This window comes from Amphibalanus amphitrite, unplaced genomic scaffold (assembly GCF_019059575.1).
Source record: "Amphibalanus amphitrite isolate SeventyFive unplaced genomic scaffold, NRLGWU_Aamphi_draft 000361F_arrow, whole genome shotgun sequence".
Lineage (NCBI taxonomy): Eukaryota > Metazoa > Arthropoda > Thecostraca > Balanomorpha > Balanidae > Amphibalanus > Amphibalanus amphitrite.
Genome location: NW_024881855.1, coordinates 187,072 through 213,780, shown reverse-complemented (window position 1 = coordinate 213,780; position 26,709 = coordinate 187,072). Strand labels below are relative to the sequence as shown.

The following is a 26,709-nucleotide window of genomic DNA, read 5'->3' as shown; positions in this document are numbered from 1 at the left end:
CTCAAAATATCCGCCCTCTCTCAGAGAGAACGGATATTTTGCCGCGAATTGAAATTGATGAGGTTTTTCTATGAACACCGGAAAGTTAAGTGTTAAGTAGAAAAAATGTTGTTTTCGACTCGTAAACACTAAAATTGCACTGATATTAGCATCATTTCCATGAACTTCTGATTTTCAGCACAGTTTCGTTTTAGGTACCTAATAGGAATTTATGCAATTTATATTTCAACTGAATACATCGGGGACAATAAATAAATCAGAGCATAGTAGCACGCAAGGAAACTTACAAAATGCAGTCATTAGCAAGACGTCGTCACAGACAAACACATGACTGGCCATATACATTCACGGCGACAGGACGGACTTTTTTTCTGCGTATCACAGCAGAAGGATGATCTATCGGCCGACGTCAGCCAGATAAGTCAGTACACAACAGGATATATCACTTACACTAATGGATACGCCACACACAAACATACACACACATCCACACAGAAAAAAAAACAAATTGATCATCTCTCGTACAACCGAGCGTGATCCATCCTTCACCTCCCTCCCCCTCCTCTCCCTCCCTCTCACTCCCTCACACCCTCTCCGCTGCCATCCCACCTCCCCAGCTCCCGACCCAAAGCGCACGAGCCGCTCGAGTTCTTACCTCTTGCACATGGTCGCTATGCTCCTGAAACCGAAAACAAAACTCTTCTAGCCGGTCGGTGTCCACCGCCAGTGCCGAGGCCTTCATACCCGATATCACTTCCCCTTCGTCACCGACGCCGCGGATCAGCTCTGACGCCTGCCGGGGCACATGAGGCCAGGCTAGGTCAGGTCGGGTCAATTTAGGTCAGCTTGGCAATCGAATGAGCATTAATGAGCCCGCCGGGTCAAGGCAGATCGGGTTAGGTCAGGTAAGGTTGGGCCGAGTCGGGTCACTTTGGGTCATGATAGATCATTTCCGACGACTGCCATGGCAGGTGTATGTAAAGCAAGTCGGATAATTTTATCGGGCATGTTTGAAAGCCATTTGCACAAGTGGTGTAAACAAGCGAGGGAAGCAGTTACGTGTTGCAACAGAGAGTACCAGACATGCACATATGGCGGCACTAACCTGTTCCATGGCGATGGCCTGGAAGTTTGACCTCAGCTCCCGCATCGATTTGAGCACATTCGCTATTGACTCGTCATACTCAGCCGTCGGAGACGTCGATTCTCGGTTCTCCTAAAAACGATGCGTAAGCGGAACGTCATCTTTCAAATAAAAATAAAAACTAGGATATCTTTAAAATTGCTTGGTTTTCTCTGACAAATTGATTGCCACCGTTTGCAGAAAACAATAAAAAGACGATGACTCTAGTCCTCACATCTGTCTCGTAGGTCACTTTGTTCACTCTACAAGATAACGCTGGCAAATTAACTATTCCCATTTAAGAATAATAATCGCATGAGATGAGAAATAAATAGATAAATAAGAAGGCAACGAGCTAATGAAAATAGCCAGTAGCGCTAGCGTTGTCTTGAACATAAGCGATAACAGACCATAATGAAGTGTTATGAGAAAGCTAAAGTTACAAATGATAAGCGAAATGACCGATCTAATAAAACAGTTCATGAGGTGGGAGAACGGCGTTTGAACTCAAGCTCAACCTGAAAGCCTACTCTTTTCTAAATATCCAATGCTGAACCAGTCTGAGGCGGCGGTTACCATAGCGACGCCGCAGCGCAGCAGCTGATTGAGCTCGAGTTTGGCGCGCTCGCAGAGCAGCAGGATGTGCTCGCGGGCCTGGTGGGGCGTGTAGGCCGAATCGGTGAAGTCCTGTGACCGCTCCGATATGGTCTCCAGCAGGGAGGAGAGACGCTCCCGGTAGGTTTCGCCGCACAGCGTCATTCGCGTCATCTCCACACACTCCTCGTACCTGGAAAACCACGCAGGGGTTATCTCATCGGTAAGACTTGGTGTCTGGCGATGACCGGTTGGTAAACAGGTTACACTAATGACTAAAGACATTTTTGCTCATCCGACATCCGCCCATCGTCACCGTACACCTTCGTCGTCGTACTCTTCCTACTTTATTGTCAATAGTATGAGATCTTAAGTCCCATTTATCTCCAGTAATCGCGCTCACTGATCAGTTTAAAGAAAACAAAATTGGACCGAACTAATTTCGGCTCGGCCACATTTAAACATTCGCATTGCACAATCCAGGAATTCCAGTTTAACCATCGGATGGTCGCCGGGCCGACCTGGCCGGCCGGTCTGCTGCCCGTCTGAGCTACGGCGTCTGCCCGTGCCCGATAGCCGGTGCCAGTGGTCCCAGAAATGCCACCTCGGACCGCCCAAGATCCGCGGAAAGCCATCGTCGTCCGTGGCTGGATCTCTGTCGGCGGTCGCGCTAAGACAAAAGGAATGGCGCCTGGCGGCTCAGCACGAAAAGGGACGGCCTCCTGATGGCGCCGGATGAGGAAGAGAGGACGCTCACCTTGCCGATCGATGTCTACCAGACGTGACCATAACAAGAAACGGCTCTATTTAATGTCTTTTATCTCAGTCCTCAAAACAAATTCATGCCCACATATATCAGGTCAGAATAAAACTAATGTGGATGCAGATCTGGCAGCGTGCAGCAAGGACCTTGGCTCTGCGCCTGCTGCGAGATGTCACTTTTCACCACAGACGGTTCGTGGACTGACCTTTGAATGGCGCGCGTGAGCGTGTGGTTGGCATCCCAGTCTTCAGTGGCCGGCCCGTCCAGACGGCTGGCGGCCGCCGCCTGGTGGCCGTTCTGAGAACTAACCACCGTGTCCAAAATGCCATCTGAAAAAAGAGACAGCACCATTTTACCAGCTTGATCGACAATATGCATCAAGAACCTATATATGAGGCTAGATGAATATTACATAGGTAATCGTATGAGCCGTAGAATGTATGAGGGAATTACATAAGTCATAACCCAAATAATAAAGGATACACACGAATATAACCATTACGTTGCCACTAGACAAATTATTTGACAACAAGTAGCAAATTCCGTCTCGAAAGAAATCAGAATCCTCTTGTTTCCGCTCCGATTTCATCCTCGCCTCATCGCGATGAGCATCGGGGCTGGCCTGGCCGAGCTGGCGAGTCCGGTTAGGCTGTCCCGCAGTACAGATGGGTATTGCGGCACAGCCTACCTGCAGCACAGCCAGCCGCGTCCACTCGCGGGAGCGAGAAAACTGAGCCGCACGGGCCCGCACGGCAACTGATCACGACTGAAGAAATCGCAACTAAATACGCCCGGTTATATATGACAAGATATAACCGGTTTTTCCGCGATACTACGAGCGTCTTCTCTGGGGCGGCCCCGGAGCCGGGCCGGCCTCGGCGAGCAGCGTTCGGCGGCAGGCGAGCGGCCGCCTGCGCCCCCGGGCGGCAAGGCCGCTAAGGCGGCGGCCTCCTCTGATTGGTGGAGCGACTTGTGTCACGTGACGGTGACGGCGCGGGGTTTGAGTGCATTTGCGCGGTCACTCTGTTCTAAGCCGTCCGGTCTGACGCAAGTCAGCAGTGTTCTCGCTCTGAAATGTTTTTGCGTTTACTGCGGTCGTGTTCAGTGGAAACTGGAAGACATCAAGGGGAGTATAAGTTCGGTTTTATATCAATGTTATTGATTGACGAGGAAGTTTTTTCCTTTCGGGGTTTCTATGCTTATTTTTTACTGGTTTGTTGTTTCTGTCTGATTTTTTTTTTTCATTTTCGGCATGGGGTCTGTTTTTTTGGGTTTATGTTATGCTATCACGGTAAGAAGAGGGTCGATGAGCAATGGGTCGGCAAATGCCCGGTATTATAGGTTCTTTGAAGGTTAGATGAGACAACGAAACTTGGACTGCTGGTAGAAATAGGCTTGGTGTGTTTTTCAGATTTTGGGAGATTGGGTGTAGGTATTTGCTAGGTGTAACATAGCTGTAACTGTTTTTTGTTTCTTCCCTGGAACGGAGCGCCGGACTTTGCCATTCTACACTCCGTGTGAGTGAAATCAGCTCATGCTTTCTCGGTGTAGCAGCTCAGAGTGCACGGCCTGGCCGGCGTAGGGTTTGGTGGCCACGCGGTGTTGGCCGGTGGTTGTGCAGGGAGTTGGTAGAATTGCCGTTTGTGGTGCCTGGTGTTGGTTGAACTGTGGTTCCCATACAGGTGAACGGTTACTGGCGTAAGGTGTGCCAGGTGGGCGTACCCCGTGGAGAATGAGCTGCTGGTGATGTTGGCTCTGTCCGAGCGTGTCCGAGCGGGGTTTTCATTAGTGGGTTAGGGATTGTTGATAACAAGGGTACCAACTACCGGGTGAGACTTGAGATGGTAAATGGAATTCATGCTAAGGATAACCAATGCAATGGTATTGGTCTTAATTGGTTTTGTTATCTGGTGTTAGATACAGAGGTACAGCGGTGATACGGTGGAACCCAGTTTGGGTGTGATAAGTCTCGGCGGACTAGGATATTATGGATTAGATGGGGAATTATGTAAGATGGCTCTGGGATGCATTTAGCGATAGCATAGTAAGTTACAGGCTATTACCCAGAGAAAGTTTTCACACCCATGTCGATGTTTAAAGGCTGCAGTAGGTAGGCATGCCATTTTCTAGGATGCAATTTTAGGGTATAGCCCATGATTGGGTGGCTCTCACTCTGCATTGAGGTACGAGTTAACTGTGTTTCGTTTTTTTTTATGGTAGTGTCGTTTGTAAATCGTTTTTTTTTTTTGCCAGGTTGGGGTGCCTTTCTTGTCGTTGGTCAACAGAGCATTGCCTAGGCATGCATAAGCGACAATCATCATAGTAATATTGGTATGCCATATGCATATCCTGCCGCTATGTCATCACACGCATTGTCAGATAAATGGCCCCGGTATATATAGCCCCTTTTGATACGAGATTTCGGCTAAAAATGGTTATGTGACACAATCTGTTTTTTTTCCTTCTTCCATGGCTTGGTGTTTGGCATCCGACTCTGAACGGCGACGGATCGGCACACTCGGCGGGGCCGGCCCGCTTTGCCAGAGTCTTCTCTGGCCGCTGAAGGATTCCTTCACAGCTCCTGTGTCAGCTGAGGGAGTTCCGACCCCTCCCAGCTCATCTTGCTCCAGTGGTGCTGCCTAGCAGGTCTTACGGGACATCGTCAGGTATAGGCCAGGGTGGCCGGGGTTTTGAAAGGTACGTTATTCCATGTACGGGGCCCGGTACATGTCTGTTAATGGAGGTTCTAGGGGACTCGATAGGGTGGATTGTGAACGCTTGGGCAGGGGCGATATCGGCATTTTTGAGGGGATGTTTGGTTCCACCAATAGGGACATGAGGGCAATGCTGGTGGAAAGTAAGATACTATGATAGTATATAAAATTGTGATAAAATCGTTAGGCGAAGCCCGAAGATAAACAATGAAATCTATCAAGTCTAACGTTAGACGTGTTTTCAACCTTGGTTTGCTGCTGCTGCTGAGGGTTGTTAAATCGTCTGTAACTATCTTCAAAGCGGTCTATTTCTTAGCAAATTATTTCTACTTGTCGCTATAAAATATGAGATGACCTTTCTCCTGCAAAACAGCGAATGAACATTGAACAATACAGGTTAGGTACTATCATTAATAGTTAAAATGAAGGAAGTCAGTATGCGTTGTTAGGACTGGGAGTTCCCTCAGTGTCACAAAATTGTATTTTGGCTTGGGTGTCAAAGGAAAATTCCTAGGAGCCCGGGAACGATTTTCAAGGTGTGGGGGGGGGGGGGGGGGGCGAGCATATAAAATACCTGGCGTTAATGCATGTGAAACGGTGGCGTAGCTAGGGGTCTAAGGGGACGCGTACCCCACCTCCCCATCGGGTTCAAAGGGAGCCTCGGGTCCGAGGGGCCCTGCGGCGCCATTTGACCACTGGGGGTTAACAATGGCCATATAGAAGGGCCCCATGGGGCTCGTTAGAGCTCCTCATGGACCCTAATTACCACACTAAGACCTCTTTAAGGGCCCCACGCCGGATTCTGAGGGCCTTCTGGGCTTTTATAAGGGCCCCTCAGTGGTCTCCAAAGGCCCGTTACTGGCCTCTGAAAGTTCTTACCGGCCTATGAGGGCCCAGTTCTAGGGGCATTTCCCGCCTGTGATGGTCCCACAATTATTTTTCTGATGGCCCTATATCGGCAACTGTGGGGGCCCTAGTCGGCGCCTATGAGGGCCCACACCGGTGTCTCTGAGGGTTTCACATCCCCAACTCTGAGTGCCTACACTAGTGCCTATTAATGCCCTATATCGGCGACTCGGAGCGAGGACCCGAATCCCTACCCTACCCAATACCTGCGCATCTAAAGGTCACCCACTGGTGACTTCTGAGGGCCCCACACCGGTCCGGTGACTCTCAGGGCCCCACGGCGTATGATAGTATCATGCCGGTCTCTAAGGACCCCACAGAACTTCTTCTGCTGGCCTAAGGGCCTCTTGCCGGTCACTGAGACCCCCTGCCGGCTTGTAGAGGGTTCGCGTCACCAGCTCAGGCCCCACACCCGTCTGTAACGGCTCCACACCAGCGTCTATGAGGGCCCACAGCAACGCCTGTAAGGACCCTCACCGGCGCCTCTGAGAGAATCATACTGGCACCTCTGAGCGCCCACACCGGCACCGGCATGACATTCCCACACCAGTGCCTTTAAAGGCCCCTTACCGGCGGCTCTGAGGGCCCTACGCCGGTGATTCTGAGAATGCTAACGATAACCGAAGACACCATACAAGCCCTTAGTGTCGCTGAGCTTTTAATCCCATACCGGCCTTCCAAGGACGCCACGTAAGTGCACTCATTGCCCCACACCCCTCCCTTACACCCGGAGCGGGTAACCTGTGTTATACCTGTAGCAACGATTTTACCACCGTTGTACGTTGGGTATTTCTCAAGGTTGACTCACAATGGTCCAGTATAAAAGCTGGCCTGCCAAACTTATGGCCAAGGCCAGGCCCAAACAAAAGCGGGATGGCAACGGCAGATGTCAAATCGATACTGTAACAGCAGAAACCATTCAGATGGCAAGGAAAATGCCGTGTGTTGATGTTTAGATGTATAAAGGAAACAAAAGGAAGTCCGGAAAAGGGAGGAAAGATCCTTTCTCGCTGCCTCAATGTTGAGGGGGCGCCGTCCCCTCGGCTCTCAGGTGGGGGGGGGGGGCAAGCGCCCCCGCTGCCCACCTGTTTCCCGGGTCTATGAAAATTATTCACCAAATAAGGGATAAGGGTGCAAAATTGATGGTCAGATAAGGCCCAAAAAGAGTGGAAAAAGAATGTACAGCAAAATTTAATACAAGGCTGGTATATGGGAAGTAAAATGGCTATCGATCCATGCAAATGCTTTTTCTTGGTAAAATTGGGAGTGGAAAATGGGCTATTAAAAAATGGAGGCGAGTGAAAATGATTTTCATTTGGATGTCGTTTCCCACCTAAATCAGCAAAGTTTGGGGGCACTGGTACCCCTCGCCAGCATCAGTGTTGACGTCACTCAGGACCTGCCTATGGTTGGTTGGTGGGTGAGTTACTGTACCTTCTATGGGTGACATTGAGCCAGCTCGGCGTTTGGAGGCAGTAAGCTCCTCCTAAACGTGTCGAGCTAGGAAGCAACGGCAACCTTTATACCCATATTGGCCTGTTTACAGCGTAGGGGCTGTCTGTATGCCGGTCATTTGGTCCCTGATCAATCCGGAGCTTCGCGGAAAGGCAAGCTTGTTGCCCGTGGCGGGTGATGCGGATACTATCAGATTTCAAAAGCGGGCATTTTTGGTATTCAGGTCGGGTAATTGCCCTAGACATTCGGAGAATCTTGGGATGCCCAATTCTGCAAGTCCTGGGTGAAGCTCGCTAGTCTGCCCGGGGGTGTCCCCTTCTACAACGACCCCGTGGCAGCTAGCTAGTCTGCCCGGGGGTGTCCCCTTCTACAACGACCCCTGGGCAGCTCACTAGTCTGCCCGGGGGTGTCCCCTTCTACAACGACCCCGGGGCAGCTCGCTAGTCTGCCCGGGGGGGGGGTCCCCTTCTACAACGACCCCGGGGCAGCTCGCTAGTCTGCACGGGGGGGTCCCCTTCTACAACGACCCCGGGGCAGCTCGCTAGTCTGCCCGGGGGTGCCCCCTTCTACAACGGCCTCGGGCCAGCTCGCTAGTCTGCCCGGGGTGCCCCCTTCTACAACGGCCTCGGGCCAGCTCGCTAGTCTGCCCGGGGTGCCCCCTTCTACAACGGCCTCGGGGCAGCTCGCTAGTCTGCCCCAGGGTGTCCCCTTCTACAACGACCCCGGGGCAGCTCGCTAGTCTGCCCGGGGGGAGGATGTCCCCTTCTACAACGACCCCGGGGCAGCTCGCTAGTCTGCCCGGGGTGCCCCCTTCTACAACGGCCTCGGGGCAGCTCGCTAGTCTGCCCCAGGGTGTCCCCTTCTACAACGACCCCGGAGCAGCTCGCTAGTCTGCCCGGGGGGGTCCCCTTCTACGACCCCGGGGCAGCTCGCTAGTCTGCCCAGGGGTGTCCCCTTCTACAACGGCCTCGGGGCAGCCCGCTAGTCTGCCCGGGGGTGTCCCTTCTACACGGCCTCTGGGCAGCTCGCTAGTCTGCCCGCAGGCGTCCCCTCCTACAACAGCCTGATTCCTGGAGCGGGCTGAGAGCCCTCTCCTTTTTTGCTGGGCGGCTGTCAACGACCTTCGTTGATACTGTTCTAACCCCTTCCAAAGTTCTGGGAAAATTAATGGTCGCGCTGATAAGCATGTGCATAGGGTTCAAGGTAAAGGAAAATACAGCTTCCGTTGGCAGATGCCTCAGAACTCATGGATGGTTGTTTTTTTCGGCGGGTATATCGAGGGCCTTTACTTGGTGGAGGCTATCATCGCAGTAGTGGCTAATCTTCTGGTTGTTAGTCATGTGAGGGCTTCGGTATAAATACCGTAATATTGTTCTTCATTGGTGACCGCTGTATCGCTCACATTCATGTTGACAGGTTTAAGGAATCGTGGCGTTTCTGGTAAGCTTCGGGCCAGGTTGAGGAAATAATTACCTACCTTCAACCAAGCACGTATTTGGGTGGGTTCCGCCACTGGTCTCGACCCTGGCGGCGACTGTAGGTCTTTTGTGTTAATTTGTATCCCCCACTCGGTCTGCTGGTCTCGGGAAGGGGGTGTTTTCTTATGGCGCATTGGTGTCTGGGTGGATGTATTGAATGGGTGGGGACACCATTGCGCCGCGCGGGGGGAGGGGTGGCGGCCCGTTGGCAGGGCAGTCTCGGTTGAGACTTGTATACTTGCTAGTATGTTTGTGTCGTGTTCATTTGGGCTGAATATACCAATAGCCCCTTTTTGTACAGCTACAGTGTTTTCCTGGAGGGGCTTGGTTGTGAGGTTTGCGCTGAGATTGGTTACGCATAGCATAGCTAATTGTCTCTATGTTTGCTGGCAGCTCGAAGGGGAAGCGGAAAATACGCCCGGTTATATATGACAAGATATAACCGGTTTTTCCGCGATACTACGAGCGTCTTCTCTGGGGCGGCCCCGGAGCCGGGCCGGCCTCGGCGAGCAGCGTTCGGCGGCAGGCGAGCGGCCGCCTGCGCCCCCGGGCGGCAAGGCCGCTAAGGCGGCGGCCTCCTCTGATTGGTGGAGCGACTTGTGTCACGTGACGGTGACGGCGCGGGGTTTGAGTGCATTTGCGCGGTCACTCTGTTCTAAGCCGTCCGGTCTGACGCAAGTCAGCAGTGTTCTCGCTCTGAAATGTTTTTGCGTTTCCCACCCACCCACCACCATTTTTGGGACTTTTTTTTTTTTTTTTTTTACACGCACCACACTCTTAAATAAAGATGGGTTTTTTCCACAAAATGTGGTTTTTCCCCAGCTAGGTCCCCCGGTTTTTTTCTAGTTAGGACTTTTTCCGGGGGAGGACACACACGACAGGGTTTCTAGTTTGGGTGGGGACACCATTGCGCCGCGCGGGGGGAGGGGTGGCGGCCCGTTGGCAGGGCAGTCTCGGTTGAGACTTGTATACTTGCTAGTATGTTTGTGTCGTGTTCATTTGGGCTGAATATACCAATAGCCCCTTTTTGTACAGCTACAGTGTTTTCCTGGAGGGGCTTGGTTGTGAGGTTTGCGCTGAGATTGGTTACGCATAGCATAGCTAATTGTCTCTATGTTTGCTGGCAGCTCGAAGGGGAAGCGGAAAAAACTATTAAGAATCTGAGGACTGCAAATAACAACGATGTTTTTTTTCCAGCAGAGCAAAATAAACGGCTTGTTTGGCATATTGACATGTAGGAGAAAAAAGAAATGCAAACATAGGTACTCAAATGTTCAGTGATTGTTTTATCTCAATTGGAGGCCTGAACGATTATTTGGATGCATATTATTATTTCCAGTATTTTTCATATCTCCTTATGCCAATATCGCTATACCAGAGGGTCCGTTGCTCGTCTAACGTTCCAGTCTGTATCAATGACGACTGATGAGCTTCAATATGAATGTTTACAAACGCCACACATCAAACGGGCTGCAATCGAGCCCTCCACCCAGAGGCAGCTGTTGACGATCAGCTGACTGGCCTGAATGCCAAATACAGCCGCACTCGCCAGCCCCTCTGCGCGCGGAATTGAGAATTGAGATGCGGCCTCCGGCGTTCGCTGCAGACGCACACGAAATCAATTTTCGGTCGGACCACGCCCGGCCATATCGGGCCCTAAATCACTCCGACCAGGCACAACAACAGCTCTCATATTTAGTCTGACCGGCGCGCCGGCGATGGCCCGTGGCCGGCCGGACCGCCCTGACCGATTGCCTTGTTTGGTGACCCGGGGTGGGGTAGTGGGGAGGGGGGGGGGGTCGGTGGTTACACAAGGCTCCGGGCACAGCCGCCGATCGGAGCGGCCCCGGCTGACAGAGAGCTGTTTTGTGGCGGCTGGCCAGACAGGGTCAATAGGGCGGTAACGATCCACGGCTTCGGTTACAGAAATGATAGTTCGCTAAATGCTGGGAGATGAACAATTTTGGTGCTCATTCTAAATGAAAATGATACAATTTTGTAGCACTTGTAAATGCATTTTAATCCAATGAAGTTTTATAAAAAATGGGTATAGGTACTTTTTGTTGGTAGTTTGAATCAATGAGCAGCTACTACTATTTAACGTTTTGTTCTTCTTTTTTTTTTGGTACCAAGTAGGTACTTCGATCGGCTAATCTAACAGGCACCAGCCAATCTAATTTCAATTATCTCAATTACCTCAGTAATTAACTTAATCTTGATCAGCTTCTCACGCTACTCTGAATCTCCGTATCCCACTAAGATATGACATCCCTACTGCAACCATAGGATATCTCTCTGGTCAAAAGCGTCCCTATCGGTGACTATTATACCAGGGTCGCTGTCGACTGCCTTGATCATAGGCACACGATATCACCAATCGGCTGGGCCGGAACGGGTAAATAGACTTCGCTCAACAGTTTGACAGTTTGGAACGAGCTCATAAGCTGTCGAGTCCTGGCCCGCGAGGCAGGATAGAGCACATTGCAATTCCGCGTCTCATCTCACGGCTGTCACTGAAGTGTGTGGTTCGAGCCTGGAGGCAGCTAATGTTTGAGAGTAAACCCTGAATTTGAGCACACTGCAGCTGCACACTCCGCTTCGAATTGCAGCCTTTGTGTAGAAGCTGCATCAATAAAAAAAGAAGTTCATCAACCTGCATTCATTTAAAAAAGATCCTACACTGACTTTTGATTATAAAAAAAAATGTTGAAGGATTGAAGAACGAGACAGCTGCAATTTGTGCCAAAGGCTGTGGTTCAATGCCCGCAAAGACATTTTGAATAAAACCACTTTAGACTTTCTTCAAAAGAAGACGTCCGCATTAATGGACACTTTGCTAAACAGATCAAAGTATCGCATCCCGCAAACCCAATCAGCCTTTTTTCGTATCGCGTTTCGCTCAGCCAGCCGATTACGTATTTCAGCATACGCAACACCATCTTTGGTGAGTCTGGTCCGCATATAAAGCAAGCCGGCACGGCTGGCGTCGGCAGTGGCGGCGACGCCGGCGCGATCGGCGTCTAAATTGATAGTCCTTTTAGTGGCGGCGTAGCGGCCCATTTCTGAGCGCGGCCCGGCGGCCCGGGGTGGTCGGCCTCCCCGGCCGGTAATGCGGCTCGCTCCGTCACAGCCTCCAGGCGCGGCGGCCGGCTTCGCCAACAACACTGCCACAGCTGGTGGCTAGCGAGGAAGGACGGAACCGGCAAAACACACTGACCATGGGGTCAGTGGCTCGGCTGAAATGAGGGGGTTGGGAAGAAAAAGGACAAAGGGAGAGACTGTGCGATCCTATAATAGTTACGCGTTTCCTCAAATAGGATGTTCCCTTTCAGACATTTATTCCAAACTGCCTGGCCATTGTGGGAGCAGCCAGTGGCCACAGGTGGTCTGTCTGCCGACTCAGAGAAACCACTGCGTAAAGGCTCGAGCAGTGAGCCATCTCGGACCGTCTCGAGGAGGACCTGAAACTCACCTTTGACGACGTAATGGATTAGGTCCATAGCGCGGCGCATTTGGCAGAACACGGTGTCCCGGTTGTCTCGTGACCGGGGACAGTCGGGGTGTCGCAACACCGCCTGTGAACACGAGAGCAAGTGATCTCAGTGGCAGGAAGACAGGCCGGGGGGGGGGGGGGGTTACTGGTTGCCAACGCGGTGGTTCCAGGGCTAAGCGTGTTCGTGATATCGGTGGCAGGGAACTGACAGTCAAGTCAGCTTGGCACTGCTTGTCGATACGGAAAGATTAGGATTAGACAGATGAACTCTAAGACATGTGCTACGGGCACACTCTCAAAGCACCAAGAAACGGGTTGAGGGTCACTTAAACGTAGATTTCGTCAATCAACAAGTTGAAATATGTGTTCCAACTTCCAGTTGGTGATATTTGGCTCCTGAACATAGGGAAGTAATCGCCATCTCCTTGCGCATGTCGTCGACGAGTGGATGACAATGTCTGCACTAAAGGGCTTCTCCAAATGCTAGCAATTTGTACAGCCAGTCTTGAAAGACCCGCGCATCGGTGCGGTGGATCCATCAAGCCCGACTGAGGAAGGGCTGCTAAATTTGAGACTTGGGAGTCACCGAGCCAATCGACATCCTCATCCATCCCCCGGTTCAATTGGTTCGGTGCCTCTCAAATTTACCAGCCCTTCCTCAGTCGGGCTTGGTGAATCCACCGCAGCAATACGCGGTGCTTTCAAGACTGGCTGTACTGCTTCAGACGATCTACGTAGCCACAACTTTTATCTCCCAAGTTAAGCTTCTTCTTGATAGCCAAATCAACCAAGATGTCATCTAGTTCTAAAATATGTCGGTAAGCTTTGAGACGCTACAAATTGCGCTTCCAGAGGATTTTTTCCAAATAAATGATGCGTCAGAAACTTCAGGCAAACATTTATGTCGTGCTGACGAGTGTTGTGGCAGCTACTGCTCCGATAACAAATGAATTGTAATTTAGTCGATGCCTTTGCTGAACATCTTCATTGTTCATATTTGATAGGTAAATAAAAGAAAAATGATATAGCAATAAAGTTAACCAACTAATGAAGCTCACCGAACATTTCCAGCAAAAGTCAAACATGTTCTGACTTCTATGTCTAATATGAAATAGCAATTCTGAAACTTTAAAGAAAAATCTTACTCTTCTGCAACAATATAATAACCTGTGCTGTGTTGAGTAATTTTGTGCATGAAGCCTCATTGAACTAAATATAAAGGCCTAGACACGAATTACATGGGAAATTATCCGTCCATCCGCAATACGACGGAGCGTTTAATTACTGCAGACTGTACGTCACAATCTACTCAACTCGAAGTCACTGATCAGCAATACATATGCAGGACCATTCTCACACACGCGCCGTCTACCTATTTCGATCGTCATTTGCCGCCGCCCCCGTCCGGCGCGGCCGGGGTCCCTGACTCAGTATCTCGTTGGCCCGTCCCGGGCCACCATCAGGGCTCCAACTCGCTCCAGGCTCGTCTCGCCTGAGGCAATTCAATAAGCGGCGCGGGCGGCGGCCGGCCGGCCGGGCGGTGCTGGCCGCAGCGGCGCGGCGCCCGCCAGCGACCATCCAGCTGCCGGGTTACTGGCTTGTTGCTGCCCTTATAGCCGGGCAATGTGATGGCCACCGCTGAGGGCGCGAGAATTCACGGGGATGGAGACTCATCCAACATTCTAGAGAGGCAGGCGGTGCCACGTCGGCTAGAGGCCATCTCGGGAAGATGCATACCGATACATGCTAGAGGAATAACTGACGGGACTCGTGCTCAATAGGATATGGGATGGATGGATGATAGATCTGTAAAGCGGACTGCGCAGACTAAATGCAGATGGATGATCTAGAAAGATGTCCCGCAATATGCCCATCGCTTACAGGATATCCGAAAACGCGTCGTCAATCCCAGCTAAGTGAATTTGGCAGCGCATAAGGTAGCGAACGATCCGGCACTAAATCTCTTGTAGTCTTCGATGACTTTGGCGGATCCTTTGTCAAGCCAGTCTTGGCAGCTACTTGAAATTGTCTTAGGAATAATATATGACTCGTAGCTCAGTGAGCGAAACTTGAAGCCGAGTGACGGTTCCATCGGGACAGCGAGACCGAAAAGGGTGAGGCATCGAGGAAACATTGATATTGCTCTTACGATATGTCATTTCATTCGGCAGAAATACTTTACTGCAGCTTAAAGGAGTGACCACAGCCAAAATAAAGATCCATGGCTCTACAAAATTCGATGGTTAACATCGATAAGATATTCTTAAAAAGAGCGATAGTGCCTGGTCGCTTAAAACTACGACATATTATACCAGAATAATGATAAAATAATTACACTATACGCAATATACCAAGCTACAATAAAGATTTTCTTACGTTGGTAACAAAAAGGCATAAAAATGTGCTGCCTGTGTGATGGCCACGAACGTTCATGGATGTCTTAACCCGCGACCGCCTGGGGGGGTCGGATCCGACCCCCCCCTCCGTTTTTCTTGAATAACTCATGAACCGCTTGCGCTATCAACTTGAAACTTCGCATACCTTCTCCCCCATCAATTTGACGTCTACTGTGCAATTTTTAAGAAAAAATTTCAAAAATTTTTGAGATATATCCATTTTAGTGATGTAACTACATGGCGTTTTCAGTCAAAAAATGGTAAATGTTTAAAAAATCGCCAAAAATCGAGGTTTTAAGCAAATTGCAAATTAAGGACATGAAAAGACGCAGCTTAACGAGTTCTTTAAAATGGCTATCTCGGATTTTCCATAAAATGCGTTTTTCACCCCTAAAAAGTCAAAAAACTATATTTTTTGGAAAACAGCTAATAAAATCCAAAATTTTGAGAATTTCCAAAAAACCGGAATATATGTTATAGAGCTCTATTAGAACATTAGATGTCCCAAATTTCAACTTTCTATCTTGATTTTTGACCCCCAAATTGTAAAAAATAGCTCCAACATGCATAGGGCATGGTGACGTCATAAGCATTTTCGCGAATTAGAGGCACTTCTGAACATCGCATGTGAAAACAAATGGCACCACTAGATTCCTGGGACAAAGCTCGTCTAGAAAAGTGCATTTTTATGTCAAAAATAAAAAGTTGAAAAATTGACTTTTTTTCTTTGCCCTCGTTTAGTTATGTATGGTATAAACGATTTTTTATGCTTTCAATGCACACTTATCACCAGCACAGTGACTTGGGGTCACATATAACCATTACCATCGGATTTGGCGTGAAAAATAAGCCATAAAACATGTGTCGCACGCCCATGTAGCAGAAAGTGAAAACCGTGACCTTTCGTGACCTGACCTGACCTTGACCCGTACTTAGTATGACCCCTATACGCACATGGTACCTTCACTAGGTCTTTGGGGTCATTTGTGGTGAGTTTCGAGCAGCAGCTATCGATTCCGCTGTCCGTAAGCCTAATCATGCAAAACCCCTGAATTTGACCTTTGACCTGACCTTGACCCGAAAGTTGACCTCAATCTTAAAATCTTAAGAGTGCTTTGGGAAGGTCTCGTAGAGACCTTTCGAACGCCGCCTCGCGGGGCTCGATACGACCATTGGTTCTCGAGATAACAGGGGGGGGGGTCGGATCCGACCCTCCCCCCCCAGGCTGATGTGGGTACGGAAATAGCCCAGGCGGTGCCGGGTTAAGGAGCGCGTCAGTCGTCACCAACCTTGGAAGACGTCAGCAGCATCATAGTGGACCTCTCGAGCACCTGACGAGCGGCGGTAATCTGCGCCCTTCGCCGCTCATCCTTCAGGTCACTCTGTCGGCTGCCTGCCGGTCGGAAACGGGCGAACCATAAAGGGTCAAATATGAGCAGAAAATTTATTAGTGTACTGATTAGTTCTGCAGTCAAAGAAGTGTTTTTCTTTTGTAAGTCGCGAATTAAGCGTTTTTGTTGTCATGGTATTCAAGGCCACACAAGTATTAATTGCCTAATTAATCCATCGATTGGGAACACTTGTGCCAGTCTGCACATTTTATTAAAATTCCGAAAACAGTCCATTCAAGAGTCCGATTGTAATGCAAAATAGGCAGCAGCGATAATATATCTAACGCGTTGAACAGTTCGATAAAATAGGGCAACTGGATGGTCTATAAAATAGCACACTCGGAAAAACCTGTCAGATTGACGTCAAGTTAGCATTTGGGAGCTGATGCTGTCGAGAAAACCAAAATAAAAATGATTCTAATTCAGTTTGAAATTCAAGTGAACAGTTTTATAACTAAAGTTTGGAAGCTGTTTGAGCTTCAAGTCCGTTCGTAGCGCCAGTTTCTGTTCATTCTTCAAATATGGCTTTAAATTCAATATTTTTGGGCTTGCACAATCTAGAGACTTCAGCAGTCAATATGATGCTCTTACCAGTGAGATGAGCAAACTCGACCATTTCCTGGCCAAACTGGCTAAAAGCCTTCACGAACTCTGTGAAGTTGGTGACACTCTTCAATCGACTCAGCGTCCGGACCGCCTGCAACGAAAGTGCACCCGTTATACATAAGTCGTGTGTCATGGTCGTGCTGCCCAGACTACCGGTGATCCTCGCATTCACATTGGCCTGTCACACCGGTCACTGCTGCAAGCCCCCAAGGTTGCAAACATCACGTAGGTACCTCAAAAAATGTTTAAATACAATGCTTAGGAGCCCCTGGACAAAACGAATCACACGTGAATTCGATGCATTCGATTTTTTGCGCATGGTCACCAGTTGATTCCATACGCCAGACGCCATTTACACTAGAACCATTTGAGTTTTTTTCGGCACTATTTGAGAACGAAGTTGAATTCATTTTCAACTTTCAGTCACGTTTCTTTTTCTTTTTTGCAAGTCCCTAATGATAAGTATATACGTCTGTTGGTGTAGAGCCATTCAAAGGAATATTTATTTCTTTTTTCCATATGAAAGCAATGAGGTTGAACCACATCGGTAAGCCAACAAAACCTTTTAAAAATCACTGAAAGGAGCGGCAACAAAACCACGCTTGCTCTTTTCTCAATAATTTTACTTAACTTGTCTCGGTCAGTGCCCTTATACTCAATGACCTCTCGGAAACTGAGCTCGACGCAGATGGATATCCTCTCGTTTGGGGGCCACATTTCTCACAAATTTATTACCGGCGATAAGTACCAGTCATACCGCGATAAATATTACCGGCGATAAATACCAGTCACACTGCGCCCGTGAGCGGCATGTATCTCGCCTCGCCTTACCGAGAATCCTCCGCTCCTCGCCTGAGCTGGCCGCCCAGGAGCGCTTCGAACGACGCTCACTGCGCCAGTAATGCCGCTCATCGACAAAAATAGCGCACGGCCTCATGGTGGCCCCGTAACGACTCCCCAGGGCAAAGGCGGTAGATTAAAGCCCAGCCCCGGTCATCAGCGGCAGCCATTGAAAATCGCGTGTCATAATTTATCCCCAACGGAAAGGGAGTAAAAGGGCGTGGTGGCCGGGCAAGAGCAGAATATGAAGTTCGGGAGGAAGAGACGTATGTAGCATGAACAAATGATTTTTTTACCTGATAACAGGAATAGGCATACTTTGAAGGTGTCTTGAGCGAAGTGGTCCTAAGCTCTGCATGAAAAAGCGCGTAACATTTTGAAAGATTTTGTTAGTTGAGAGGCAGCGTCTCAGTCCTTCGTTTATTCGTATCCACTCAGCACGCGCGAGCGGCGACCCTCCAGTCCTCGACCTCTCACACGTCTGCCCCCCGGGCCGCAGCCTCGACCTTCGCCGCCGCACCGGTCGCAGCGGCGCACCCAGTCAGAGGCATGGCGCAGAGGCGCGCCCAGCCGCGCGCCGGGAGGGGGCGCTACACCCGGGCGGCGTCGGCGCACAGCATCCACGCAAACGCCGCCCCACAATTTCATAGGAATGAGTCACGGATATGTGTGGCATTGACCTATGATAAGTATACTTATTAAGTGTACTTAAGTGTACTATAATAAGTGTACTTATTATAGGTCAATGATGTGTGGTGTTAGAATAAATTGGGCCAATCGAAAAACAAAACAAAATAGTTATGTGGCAAAAGTGGTGCAATGTCTCCATCGACATGCATGGTAAAGACGAAACAAGCATATGGAACGTTCAGCTGTCTTGTTGGAAACAGCAGATTTCCACACAGCAAGCTTCAGTGCCACACTGACGAGCTGAAGATGCCGCCCAAATCCCACATCTCCGCGTCTGAATTTCATACGAACTCCAACAGGACCAAACGACTCTGGGAAATCCTCCGCAACCGGCGAGAGATGTAAGTCACAGGTCATCAGAGCCCGGTGGCTTGTCAAACGGCCTTTGAATTGTCGTGCACACTGCACAGTGAGGATACATCAGCCTTTGTCGACCGCGCGCTGACGCAGCCCGCTCGCTCCTCCAAAAATGACGGCCCGTCCGCCACCACTATGGCTGCACACTTCCATAAAGCCCGCACGTATCGACGTGGGAGCGACAAAGAAGACGAAAGGCGGACAGAGCGTGGAACGAGAGGAGTAACAAGTTACCGAGAGACCAACGAGTTGGTCGAATGGGCCGGTAGCTGAGTGGCCTCGTGACCATGTTACCCAGTGGCTGACAACAGCACGGATGACGGCGCTGGACAACCGACGGGCTGATGAGCGCAGCATCGACCGAGCGGACGTCCGAATGGGCGGTAACCGGTCCGACAGCCACGCCAGAGTTACCCAATTACCAGCCAGAGTTAGTGGCCGGGGACCGAACGACGGAACAACTGACGGAGACGACAGGCCAGCTCAGCGAATAACGGAAATCTGTGCCATCGCGGCACACGGTGACCAGAGGAGGGACCAGTTTCAGTTCCAGCTCGATTCCTCAAACAGACACGTTCCTTTCTACTCGAAGCTATAACATTGCCACTGCTGTCCTTATCAGAACAAAACATGCGTGCAGCGCTGCGCCACCCTGCCCAGGGGGCTGGCGACCTACTGCCCTGCTCACATCAAAACATTGTCACTGATTGGTCCAAAAAAACACTACCGTTGCCTCGACTCGCCATTCCTCTATAATTGTTTCCGTTTGCTGTATTACTTTACCTAAACAGAACCGTCACTCAGTTCTCCAACCTAAGCGAGCTAAATATTGATGCCGGCCAGATACGAAATCACTACATCCCCACCCCCAGCTCCCCCACTCTAGCCCTCCCACCCCCGCGGGCTGGGGGAGAGAGGGAGGACAATTTATCTTCCTGGGACACTCGGAAAGGTCTGTATCTGGGAGAGGTCTGTGTGTGGAGGCATCGGGGGTGGGGAGGGGGGGGGGGTGGGCTGTGCTCAGCTGTTCGGTCTCGCATCGAGTTGACGTCATCAGCGATAGTCAATCTTTGAGTAAGTAGTTACCGCATGGAACAGAAAAAGAACAATCTTTTCTGGGAGTGTCATGGTAGAGCTAGCTGTCCCACTCAGAACTAAAGAAAAGAGCAATGGTAGGAGGGAGAAGAGACAAGCGACGGGTCTTCGGTAGAACCTAACCAATAGGAGATATTATGAATTGAAACTGTTCTGCTTTGGGCTAGGAAGTTGTTTTTAGTGAGCTTCTAGTTTTCACCCAACTCGGCTTCGTTTGCTATTGGAACCATCCAACGAAGTAAGGTGTTTTTATTCGTTTAATTAACCACTACTGCTGCAGGATTATCATTAATTAGGGCACTAAATTCAGGTTCTTCCTCCACTGATAAACTTTCCTCATTTAAATCAAGTCGCAAAAAATTCAGCCCTGATCGTGGTGGAGTTTCAGCGGACTGGTTTGTCATCAGTGAACTCTCACTCTCAGCCCTCAGCCTACCCTCTGAGTCTCAGAGTCAGACTGTCTCTGGGGTCTACCCGACCGTCTGCCTGACCGTCTCCTACCCGGGCGGGTAGGAGTTGACCCAGCGTACTCCTGGTGATCAGTCAGCCCGGGCCCTCTGTTACCTCTCACGCGTAGTCGGCCCGGGCCTTCTGGGTCCCCCAACCTCCGGCCGGGCGCCCGCCCAAGAGAAGGTCGAGGGCCCTCGAGATGGCCGGCCGGTCGGCACTACGAACGAGCTCATTGTGCTCTGCCGGGAGGAGAGGTCGGGGAGAGCGGGGAGCAGCAGGCGTCTACACCCGATTCCTAGTATCGGCGAATGGAGGAGCGGGATAGGCAGAATTTTCGCGCGGGATGGTCTGGGACACGGTGAGTGATGAGGTGGGAATTGGTGATGACAAGATGATGCGTGAGCGAGATGAGCGTACCATGCATGAGGCATGTTCTCGGTGATTTGGGGAGACTAACGGAATCGTACTATTTGCCACCAATTTTTCTTCGTTGTCCTTCCTTGTTTTCATCATTTCTGGTGCTGATGGCATAAGATCTTGGATCACCCATGAAACAAGGTTAGCCCGCGAGTTGCTGGGGGGGGGGGCGTTAAACGCCCCCACTTTTTTCGCCGGGCCATAGCATAAAAACGACGCGCCGCAGGCGCGCCAAATTTTGGGTACCTGTAGGGAATTGATTGAAGTTTATTGTGACAAAGTTTTAAAAAAAATCGGTCGGAAAAATTTTGCGATATCGAGGTTTTAGTGACGTCATGATTTCTGAGTTTTCGACCAAAAACGGCATATGTCCAAAAAATCATATAAAATCACAGAATAGACATACAGACAACGCCATTAGACTGCCAATACCATGAACAATCAAATGGCTATCTTCGATTATTGATTATCGTTCCGCATTTTCCAAATTCTTGAACTGAAACTAGGCAATTTCTCGTGACTACTTGACGACCATGATACATGCATTTCTTAAATTGAACTTTTTGAGCCAAACACGTACACATATGTTAAAATGAATGTCACCATCGTGTTCTGCGCCCCAAATTACCCATAAAACATGTGTCACGGGCTGCGAATATCAGTTTCGATTTTCGGGGATATGTGCCTACCCGGTTGACCTGACCTTGACCCTGACCTATGCTTGACTGACCCCTACATGGAGCTGACACTCTTGTAGGCCTTATATGATGGATTGTGCACCGTTTTGACAGAGTTTATGACGAGAGGCGCCCATTTCGAAGTCCTGAAGTCCATGCTACTGAAAGCCCGATTTCAGGTGTTTGACCTGACCTTGACCCGACCTGTAAATTCAACTTTAAAGTACTCATCTGAAGCGTCTTGTCGCGTTCTTTCGTTTGCCGCCTCGTGCGTTTCGCTGCGCCTATTGGTTCTCGAGTTATCGGCTGGGGGCGTTTAACGCCCCCCCCCCCCCCAGCAAACGGTGGGTGGCGAAATACCCCAGCAACTGCCGGGTTAACAGTGGAGCAAAACGCATTGGAATTGGGATAATCGTTCAAATGAGGGTGGCTGCCTTAGGTACACTGGCTACGTAAAAAAGAACGTTATCTTACTTTGAATGCCCATGGCAATGATTTCCAAAACGCATACTGTCTAAAGTAAATTACTTCTGTCATGCGATCTAATGTTGTAACATGACTCATTTGAGGGTATTGAAACAATATGCAATACATTCACAATGCATAAATACAGAAAACATATATTTGATTTACAAGAGCAGCCAACGAGACTGTTTTCAATTCTTAAGACAGCCATTTGCTGGGGAGGTTTCCAGTCACCACTAGCAACTTTCGCCAGGCAAACACGGCTAGCTTTGACAAAACACCCACGCTGCAAAGTTGGGACGTCGGCGTTCCACAACGTTCATATGTCACTCACTCCGACATTCGGCAACAGCAGTAGCACTCTTATGTTACATCTCTCAGTTTCTAGGACTCAATGACATCCTTCAGATGTCATTGTCATGACCGTGCTGCTTTCTGCATCGTCCCTAGCTAGAAAAGTACACCAAAAGTTACCACAGACGCCATCACTGAATCTGTTGAATGTTGCTAAATACTGAGTTGTACTTGGCCAAAAGCTAGTTGTACACTGCTTTTGAGTTGTACTTGGCCAAGATGCAAGGTGCCAAAGGCACTGCTAAAGCTTTGGAGGCTATTCACTATATGAAAGTTTCGCAAGTTGCCGAAGCTATGGCACTGACAGACCATCCCTACCTCCGGAAGTCCGGCGCCTCTTCATCCGGTGTTGCGGAGGTCTGGTCGCGCAACGAGCGTGTCATTAGGTCCGCCGTAATTTAGGAGGGCAGCGCGGTCTGTGGGCGTCAATCGAGACCGAATGGCATGGCTCTGCTGGGGGATATTGGTCGAATGGGGCAGCCGCAGACCTGCCAGCCGGCTGGTGGCCAGGACGGTTTATGGGACGGGCTTATAGTGACTGCCTGAACAGACATCAAGTGACCGCACGAACAGACATCGAGTGACCGCACGAACAGACATCAAGCCAACTGAGTTACCGAACACACAGACCTCAAACGATGAGCGACCGCCCAAACAGACATCGCGGGCAGTGAGCTACGAATTAGGCGCTCAAAGATGACAAGGACGTGACACGAAGATAGATAGTTCCATTCTTATTTTAATTTTAGGCAAAATTCACTATATTTTCATATCTAATGGCTCATAAAGCAGCGATACATTTCCAACTAATCATACTTTCAATATCAATTAACAAATAAAATAATTTCGGACAGCGTTGCAATAATAAATGAATGTTACTTTCCAGCTTTATCCGGTAGAACATATAAAGCTCGTCAGTTTATGTTGAAACATGACAGGATTATTTTCCCACCGGCTCCACTACCAAAATCATTACGGTAATGTGTTTTTGTTTTCAGCCAGCTCGCTACACAATACCCACCCTAATCGCTCTCATATTTCCACTGCGATGGAATATTGGCTCCGGGCCTCCTATTTAGCCGTGCAAACGGGCCCGCTGGGCATTTGATGAGTTGAGCAGACAGAGCAGCCCAGCTGCAGGGAGCGCCTCTGTCCCTCGGCTGCCGGAGAGCTGTTGACCCAGTAAAAACTGCCGCCGGGCCTCCCAGAGGAGTCACAAACGAAACGGCGGCCGGTGACTAACGGTCAATGTCACCGGTCTCCGGAGCCGGCTGACTGCGACAATATTGCCACCCCGTCCGGAGACAAAAAGGAGCACGGCGCCGCCATGTCGACTTCGAAATAACCGAAACTTTTCGGACAGGCTTTATGATAAAATACGAATTATTGAAAGATGTGCGAAGTTTCTTTCAGGGTAAGTTTTCTTGAGAGTAAGGACCCGCTGAAGCTAAGTTCGCTGTTTGCCCTGAAGTAAAGTTAAAATTATGATTTCTTCGAATAATCCAAGAAAAGATTCTGATTGACCGATGCGAAGTTTCCCTACGGTAAAGCTGGTATTTAGGACAATAGACAGCAGGTGAATGATATGTTTGACTTTAATGTACCTATGCATAAGGGGAAGAAAAAAACAAACGTTTAGACCATCCCCATCTCAGTAGTTTTCCACTCTAACGTCAACGGACCCAAAACTCACTCCTATCAAGCTCCCTAGCCCGCTCGTCCCTCCTTTCTCGCTCACGCCGACGAGCCGCCGCCGTCATCTGTCGACTCCAACGGCTCTGTTTGTGGCGGCGCCCCCCGTTCGGCACACACCAGCGGAGCGGGACGCTCGAGCCGTTCGCTCAGGGCGGGGTCGCCACTGTCAGCCGGGGCGGTCCGGCACGGGACCGACACACGCCGCAGCGTACGATCTGCAGTCGGACCGGCCACCTAATCAGAGACGGTGTCACACAGGACTGGGCCGAACCTGAGCGCAGGGTCTGGCTACCGCAGGGCGATAAACCCGCCTGGGTGCCGCCGGCTGGTGGACCCGACAGGGACTGCCCAAAGTTTTTCTCCCTCTGCTTCCTCATTGGATCTGTTTTCTCTTTCTTCCTCATTGGATCTGTTTTCTCTTTTCTGCTTTTCTCTCCCTCTCTCTCCCTCTCTCTTTCTCTCTCTCCCTCTCTCTCTCACCCTCTCTCTCTCTCTCTCTCTCTCTCTCTCTCTCTCTCTCTCTCTCTCTCATCTATTTCCCTCATCCTCTACATGCGTGTGCGTCATCAACTCCGTATCAGAGTAAGTGGGCATCTATCATCCTTTTTGCCCTTTTCCGGCTTCCCTCCTCATTCCTTCTCTACTTTATTTATTTATCTATTTATTTATTCAAGTGATCACCAACAGGGCGGACCCCCACTGACAGGCGAAGTCAAACTAACACTATACATGATAAACAATGACATACGGGCAAACAATTCAGAGTAAACAGTAGGTAAATATTACGATAAATATAGCTAAAAATATAAAGCACAAAAATATGTGGGTTAAGATGAATCTAAAAAAAACGAGCTTGTAAAAAGGCTCTATGACTTTAAAAAGATGATATATACTTCAAAACATGAGATTTAAAAGTCCCAGTGGCATCGGTAAAAAAATCTGCCCCTGGAACACTGCATAAAAACGAATTGACTAGACATGGTACCCTGTTGAATAAACCACGCTTCACGGTGTTGACACGTGCACGGGGCTCATAAAACAGTTTCTGTGTGCGGGTCGACCGAGTGGGTATGTGCAGTGCAAAGCTGTTTAATATGTGGCAGCAGTCGTGTCTCCCATGAAACACGTTTCTGATGAAAATCAGATCATGCTGAATTCGACGTGAAGCCAATGACTGTATCCGGAAGTGATTTAGTAAAGCACTGTAATCCAGAGAAATGGAATGTCCGGAGTGCGTGTTTGATAAAAGCCATATTAGAAATTTGTGTTGCACTCGGTCGACCCGCACTGTGTGGGTGTCAGCCGCACCCGCCCATATCACACTGCCATATTCTAAAATCAAGCGTACACTGGAGAAGTAAGCACACAAAAGTGCCTTGCGATGAAATTTGCTTCCCTTCTCACCTGTTTGAAAGGATCGAAACAACAGGCCCAGACTTCGGTTTGCTCTGCTAACAATGCTGTTCACATGAGCAGCAAATGTAAGCTTGGTGTCTAAAATGATACCCAGGTCACGTATCTCTCCAATATGCTCGAGTTTAGTGGCGTTGATAAAATACTCTGTCCGGACGGGTGCGCGCCTGAGGGTGATCGTGAACGATTTGCATTTGCTGGGGTTTAGGGTGAGTCCCCATCTGACGGACCAGGCCGCCAGACGACCAAGGTCCTGCTGGAGCAGTAGTCCGTCAGATGGCGAGACAATTTTTCGAAAATTTTGACGTCGTCGGCGTACAGAAGGCACCCGGAATCGACTTCTCGCGGTAAATCATTGATGAACAAAGAAAAAAGTAGCGGAGCCAAAAGGGATCCTTCGGGAACACCGGATAGTACTGCCGTCCATTTGGACGTTTTTCCGTTCACGATGACCCTCTGACGCCTATCGGACAGATATGAGACGAACCATTGTAAAGCAGACTCCTCCAATTTGAAGGAGTGTTTTAGTTTGTGAATTAGAAGGGAATGATTCACACTTTGAAAAGCTGCCGAATAGTCTGTATATATAGTGTCCGTCTGATATCCGCCCGATATGGCCTCCCACGCTGACTTAAGATAAACGGTTAGGTTAGTAATACAGGACCGCCTAGGAATAAAACCGTGCTGCTCGTTGCACAGGGCCGGCGAAACCTTTTTTTTACTTTCCCACTTCCTCTACATTCCTCATCCTCTCTCACTTTTCCCGCTCTCCTGTGATTCTCCCAGTTTGCCGAACCATACCGGCCCTGCCTCTGCGACTCTGCAGAACCAGCACTGGCCGAAGGCGTTCTGGTAATGACTCGGATAGAGCAACTACCCTCCATTAGCTTTGGCTTCACCTCAGAGGGCGACTGCGCGGGAGGCAGCCAGCAAAATGATGGTGCGTGACATTGACCCTGACTAGCACTGAACGTGAGAAGGCCGGTCCGTTAGGTGTAAGCCTGGGTAGCCCTGATGTTCACAACGCGTTAACTGTGACATTTGACCCGCCGTAGATCGGAGTCACTTTGCGACCAGCAACCTTCGGTCGGAAGCCAAGGAAATATCCACCATTATTGCCTATGGATGGGATGCTGGGTGGGCCGACTGACTGACCTTGTCCTTGGAGAGGATCAGCTGTTTGACCACCACGGTGTCTGCGAGTAGGAGCACCTTGGTGACGCTGGAGAGGAGACAGCGCGCGGCGCGAACCAGAGTCGCCCGGTCCGTGCTCTTCGCCTCGGCCTGCAGCGCGCACAGCTTCTCAATGGCCGACCCTGAAAAAGAGCGCAAACAGT

At 49.8% G+C, this 26,709-nt stretch overlaps 1 protein-coding gene across 2 annotated transcripts in view; it reads right to left on the bottom strand.

The window, feature by feature from the left end:
• Positions 1-26,709, bottom strand: part of LOC122389548 (alpha-catulin-like) — a 67,200-nt gene that overhangs the window by 16,590 nt on the left and 23,901 nt on the right. For both annotated transcript variants that reach the window (XM_043381699.1, XM_043381700.1), the window contains exons 3-10: positions 26,528-26,688; positions 16,905-17,010; positions 16,212-16,315; positions 12,506-12,608; positions 2,686-2,809; positions 1,700-1,910; positions 1,106-1,216; positions 656-793 (exon numbers count right to left, since the gene is read on the bottom strand). In XM_043381699.1, coding sequence (XP_043237634.1) covers positions 656-793; positions 1,106-1,216; positions 1,700-1,910; positions 2,686-2,809; positions 12,506-12,608; positions 16,212-16,315; positions 16,905-17,010; positions 26,528-26,688 — 1,058 coding nt within the window. The remainder of the gene's footprint in view (positions 1-655; positions 794-1,105; positions 1,217-1,699; positions 1,911-2,685; positions 2,810-12,505; positions 12,609-16,211; positions 16,316-16,904; positions 17,011-26,527; positions 26,689-26,709) is intronic.